Raw genomic sequence first — 5,773 nt, 5'->3', positions numbered from 1 at the left:
AGCAATGTTAGTTGGCAATATTTTAAATAACTCAGCTCCATTGGATTTTTTCATACTTTCGACAACAATCTAAAATAATGTAAGTAGTTATTGCATTTTAGTTTATGAATTAAGCAAACTTTCAATCTATCTGAAGTATCTTTAACACTGATGTACTGCTGTGTTGGCAAATGCTTAATTCTACATTCCTCACCAAACACAAAAGGATTTCCTAGACAAATGTACAAGGACAATCTTTAATGTACATTATACCTGTCCATATATGAATTGTTTTCTCAAGCTGAAAGAAAGTGTCACCAGAAACAGGCAAGGCTTTAAAAAACTTTTGCCGCCATCGCCGCAATCCAACTATTACAAATATCATTGGTAGACTAGCAATACATTATACAGTGAAACCTTCATTGTGAGACCATTTAAACTGATCAGGAAGCTTATCATTGACAAATGAACCTTTTACTGAGACATAGCCATCAATTTTTAAACTGGAAAGCATAATAACATTACCACCCTAATTATAACAAAATAATAGTCTATAAGCAAAAAATCAAATATATTTACCAGTATATACTGTGGATTCAAAGTGGAACATTTGTAACAGTGAGGCTTTATAGAAAATACAGAACCTGTCCCAGATAAAACTAAATGATCTCTATATAAAAACTGATAAATGATTATAATATTCATTATGTAATACCTGGCTTCAATAGGATTATTAATGCACTGTATTTTATAGCCCTTGTAATAAATGCTTTCTAGTATAATGTTGTCATTAATTGCCAACTGGAAAAGGTAAAAAACATGGTACATGCATGTATTGTATAATTTGCAAACTAAAACTTTTATATAAATCACAAAATAACAAATTAAAAATAATATACATAATAATTTTTTCAGTTATTATGCGTACTCTGCACTTATAATACATTAATAAAAGATTTTGATTATTAAATTAATACACATTTGTAGTCCAAGTCAATTGAACATTTATACAGGCACCTTGTGTCACAAAGAAAGGTTAGAATAAAGAATTGAGCTGATTTTTTAAGGGCATACACACTTCTCTTCTCAATAAAATTATAGGATGAATAATAATAATTATTATTATAGTAATAATCTATGCCATCTCACTCTTTCATTCATTGTATTATTATAATGATTTTAATAATAATGACGATGGTAATATTATTAATAAAAATAACTTGACAAATTGAGTGACCCTACTGAGCCTTGTTTTCTTTCCTTTATACATTCAACCCTACTTCATTAATTTTTTTTAATTAAAATTTTTGTTCCTAGTATAATATTGATTTACATGGACAAAAACAATCTTAGGAGTGACCTGGGGGCTTCACCCCATGCAGGTAATAAAAAGATTAATAGTTTGTTTCTTTTAAATATATATATTATCTTGATTGTATTTCAGTGACAATACATGTTTACATTTGAATACTAGTGGATGCATACAGAGTCAGATACATAATTTATAAAAATCATATTAAGATCAATCGATTAATTTTGGGTACATTTAACTCACATCATCACCCCATCCCTTTTCTTGATGGGAAGAAACAAGCCTAAATAAATTTGCTTCAGAATCCCCTTCATTAAGCCATGCCTGTAAAAAAATAACAGGGAGCTCATTAACAATTACTGACTGAATTATTTGGAGTAGCAGCTAAATATCTGCCGGATGCCTGATGTTGAATCTGAAAATTTTTTAATTTTATCAGTATTAGCTACAAAATTCTGTAACTAACTTTGATGATGCTACCATACACAACAGTCATAGGTTCAGCATTTTGGCTATGAGACAGATTATGTCTTTAAAAGTATATTGAGATCAAAATAATATTATTTAGCATACCTTTGAAGGCTAACACTTTGCAGTTTTCTGTGGCTAATAAGGAATGCGGCAACTACAAACAAATAAACTGATTAAAAATGTCAATATCCATTAGTCTAACACAATGAAACTAATATTGATATTTTGGCAGTTAAGTGGAGTGAAGGAAAAATGCACTAGTCAGGCGGAGCCTCCGCCTGACTAGAAATGCACAACTTGCGAAATGTCTTGTAGCTTGTGTTTACACTAAACTATGAATATGCATCACTCAAAATGAAACTGGTGGAATATTTCTGCTGTAAACAAAATAATAATTCTAATAGTGATAGTAAAAATGCTGCCAACAAAGTAGTGTAAATACAATCTGGATTTGTGTAGATGCAGCCTCAATGTGGTTTCAAATGACCTGTATGCTTACTATTAGACTACCTCAAGGTATGTGGTTTGAAATAATCAAACTGGTTTGCGTATAAAGTGCCATACTAAAACTACAAACATAGATACCAACAGCTGCATTTACAATTGAAAGGTGGCATTTTTTAACTGAAAAGACTCAGTGCTTATTAAGCTTCAAGCCTAGGCACTATATTCCAGGGCCCTCATCTTGACCTCCTGGCAACTAATGTTTAATTTTTTAGTGATAAGTAATGAAGTTATAAAACTGTCCTAGCAGTCTGATTGGCCAATTACAATAAAGCATAGTTATTATGGTAGAAGCTACATAATTTATGAACCACATTCAGTAATGTGCTGAAACTGATTTGTGGTGTAAGCAGGGCTATATTTTCTGCAAGTTACAGAGTTGTATATAGTTTGTACTAATAATCTAAATATTGCTTTCTTCACTTGCACAGTCACGTAGTATTGCACATATGGTTTATGTTATAGTTCAGTGTAGTCACTATTATACTAATAATCTAATTAGTTATCATTTCCTTCACATGAGTAGTATAAACGAAGGTTGAAAATCCACACTTTAGATTGTAAAAGTTGTAATTTGTACTAATAACCTAATCAGCTATCATTTTATCATTTCTTTCACATGAGTAGCTTATTTATGAATAAACGCAGGTTGAAAGTCCACAGTTTAGATTGTAAAAGTTGTAATTTGTACTAATAATCTAATCAGCTATCATTTTATCACTTCTTTCACATGAGTAGTTTATTTATGAACTGGTTTATTTCTATAAACCAGTTTCAAACTGCTGCTTTAAGCTAGGTATAAACAGGGTTTATGCGGCCACAGCCGGCCAGTATAATATTCAGTCTTTAATCAAATACCTCCATGTATTATTGTACCAACTCCATTCCTAACTTTTTTATGAAAACTTCCATTCAATGAAAAAATTTGTTGTCTCTCATAAAAGTTTCACAATTTGGAAGTGCCACTGTATAGTAGATCTAGGCTAAACTGAGTAAAAAACCTGATGTATTTATATTTGAATGTATTTCAGTCACAGGTGAGTGATCAGAAGCCAGTAACTACAATTTTATCTAGTCTGGGCTAAATCACCAAATGTTCTTTTACAGTTGTATATAGCAACTTGAGCCAGCTATACATTTTTGCTGAGATTTTACTGATAATGAGTTTTAGTATTCAAAGTTAATGCAAAATAGTATTTCTATTCATAGAAAAGCCCTGTCTTTCAACTCCATAATGCATTATTTAGCTAAGAAAAAGAGCTATAGTCTTAACTGAGCTAGAATTGATTATTTGCAAGGGGAGATACACATTAAGGGCTAATGTCCAATAAATTTTTAACTGAATCTAGATATTCTCTTTTAAATTGCCCATTCTTTAGCCCTTAATAAAAAGTTTTTAATATTATTGATTGCAAAATTATGGCGGATAGGAAAATTGGTCTTTATAGCCTGAAAAATCTAACTTCCTGAGCTGCAATTATCATTAAATTACTCCAGAGGATGCAAAAAGTTACTATGTAACTTTTAGAAACAATTGTTGTCCAACAGAGCACTCACAGGTTGATATTTTTCATTATAATGATGAATTTTAAAATCCGCCATAAGGTACCTTTTGTCAATTATGGTCACATTTAATAATTCATTGTAGCGCAGTGAAGACTACCTCTTTTTCTTAACTGAATAGTGTATCATGCATGCATGGAGCTGAAAGACAGGTCTTTTGGATAGAAAGACTCATTAGCAGCTTAGACTAGAGTTCATTGCTGAAAGAAAATTAAAAAACAAAAATAAATGGGGAGCATGGTCTAAATTTGTACTAAAGATTCTTTGTAAAATCACAGCAAAGACAAAGCTGTTGCTACACCAGTTGATGTATACAAGATAGAATTACTAGCTTCTGATCACTCCAAGTATGAGGATTTTAAATATTGATGGTGTGCGAACATCAGTTTTTTACTCCATTCATGATAAAAAGAACAATTTTAAGATCAAGCAATCTTCCTTTAATTCATTTACTTATTTATTACAGTGAAAATAGCAGTAGGAGAAGACAAACAAGACAGAGGAAATCACACTAATGGAAGCGGCTTGGCCAGCCAGAAATGACTGATGCCAAGCTATTTCTATACTACTAATTCACATCAGTTTAGCACGGTATAGCTGAGCACTTGCTAGATCTATAGCTAGTTCAAGTTTCATGCTGAATTTTCATTGTAACTGGCACACAAAAAAACTAAATGCTGTACTATAAAAGATGACAGTTTAGTTTATGACTTGCTAAATTTGTGTGAAACTGAACATGTAATGCGCTGTCAGTTTTAGCACCTCTATGACTGAAGTTTGCATAATATAGACTACTAGATAATAGTTTAATGCACTGATGTGCTTTTAAGGGCACTTTATAGCTCTTATATAATGTGGTTTCAGTTCAAATCATACGGCAGTGTACTACCATTATGATAAGAAGAAAACATTATGCATTAGTGACAATGCTTACAATTAATGTTAGGAAAGTCAGGTAAATTTTCTTTTGCAGGATAAACAGTGACAATATTTGACTCAGAGCTACAAAAAAGGGTTATTCCAACTATGAAAATGCTCAGTTCAGCTTACCTGATGGGTTCACTGTATACATAGCCCGAGGCTTCTAGGCAATAAAACAGGACGGCATCTCCATCAAACATAGAGGATACCGTAGTGTCCATAGCCTTTGTAGATCTACCGCGAGAGGGTGACTGATTAGTATGGATTATTAGTCTTATTAATAGTATCTTCTAGTTGTAATTGACCAATCAGATTGCTCTTAATTTAATGGAACTGCTTAGTTCCAGCCTACACATGCGTTGCAAGAACATTAAATTTAAATTTTTTTACTCAATCACAAAAATAAAAGAAGGCAATAGCAAATTAATAATCTAGATCTGTAGATTTATATATGCTTTAATTGTGATGACATTAATTTATTCAATCAATACTATCTATTATAGCTGAAAAGGCTAATTTATATTTATTATGATAATTATTATAAATTTACATCATTCAGTGCTATATGCAATGTAGTACAGCAATCAAAAGGTACAAAAGAAAATAATTGATTAAATTAAAATTTTATTCTCATTTTATATTGCATTTTAATCCTCATTTTCTGTCAGTAGGGTTGAAATTTTTGTATTATAACAATTTTTTGTTTATTATTATTAGATATTATTATCATTATTATGACCCATTATTAATTTTATCCTGGCACGAAATCTTTAAAGTGTAAGTGCAGTAATTTTTTAGGGTATTTATTTTATGGTCTTAATATGATTGCCTGACCATAATAATAATGTGTTCCAACTCCCATTGTCTAAAAAAATTTATTCATTGAGATATGAGCCTTCAAAGATGCACTTTTTACTTCCTGCCAATTTACTTCCTGTACATGGGTGTGGCTAAAGCGTGACGTCTTAGAGGCATTGATGCATGCAGATAACTCCATTACTCCATTCCTTTATAGGGGGAAAT

At 31.3% G+C, this 5,773-nt stretch overlaps 1 protein-coding gene across 1 annotated transcript in view; it reads right to left on the bottom strand.

Moving 5' to 3' along the window:
- Positions 1-5,048, bottom strand: part of LOC109589021 (uncharacterized) — a 6,286-nt gene extending 1,238 nt beyond the window's left edge. Inside the window, exons 1-12 of the mRNA XM_020005142.1 lie at positions 4,880-5,048; positions 4,764-4,831; positions 1,865-1,916; positions 1,758-1,821; positions 1,656-1,706; positions 1,535-1,615; positions 695-780; positions 559-649; positions 397-508; positions 253-348; positions 120-211; positions 4-69 (exon numbers count right to left, since the gene is read on the bottom strand). Of these exons, the coding sequence (XP_019860701.1) occupies positions 4-69; positions 120-211; positions 253-348; positions 397-508; positions 559-649; positions 695-780; positions 1,535-1,615; positions 1,656-1,706; positions 1,758-1,821; positions 1,865-1,916; positions 4,764-4,831; positions 4,880-4,971 (951 nt within the window). The 5' untranslated portion in view covers positions 4,972-5,048. The remainder of the gene's footprint in view (positions 1-3; positions 70-119; positions 212-252; positions 349-396; positions 509-558; positions 650-694; positions 781-1,534; positions 1,616-1,655; positions 1,707-1,757; positions 1,822-1,864; positions 1,917-4,763; positions 4,832-4,879) is intronic.
- Positions 5,049-5,773: the final 725 nt, after the last annotated feature.

This window comes from Amphimedon queenslandica, unplaced genomic scaffold (genome assembly GCF_000090795.2).
Source record: "Amphimedon queenslandica unplaced genomic scaffold, v1.1 AMPQUscaffold_11700, whole genome shotgun sequence".
NCBI classification, from domain to species: Eukaryota; Metazoa; Porifera; class Demospongiae; order Haplosclerida; family Niphatidae; genus Amphimedon; species Amphimedon queenslandica.
The sequence above is the reverse complement of the archived record's forward strand: the minus strand, read 5'-3'. Positions and strand labels throughout refer to the sequence as shown.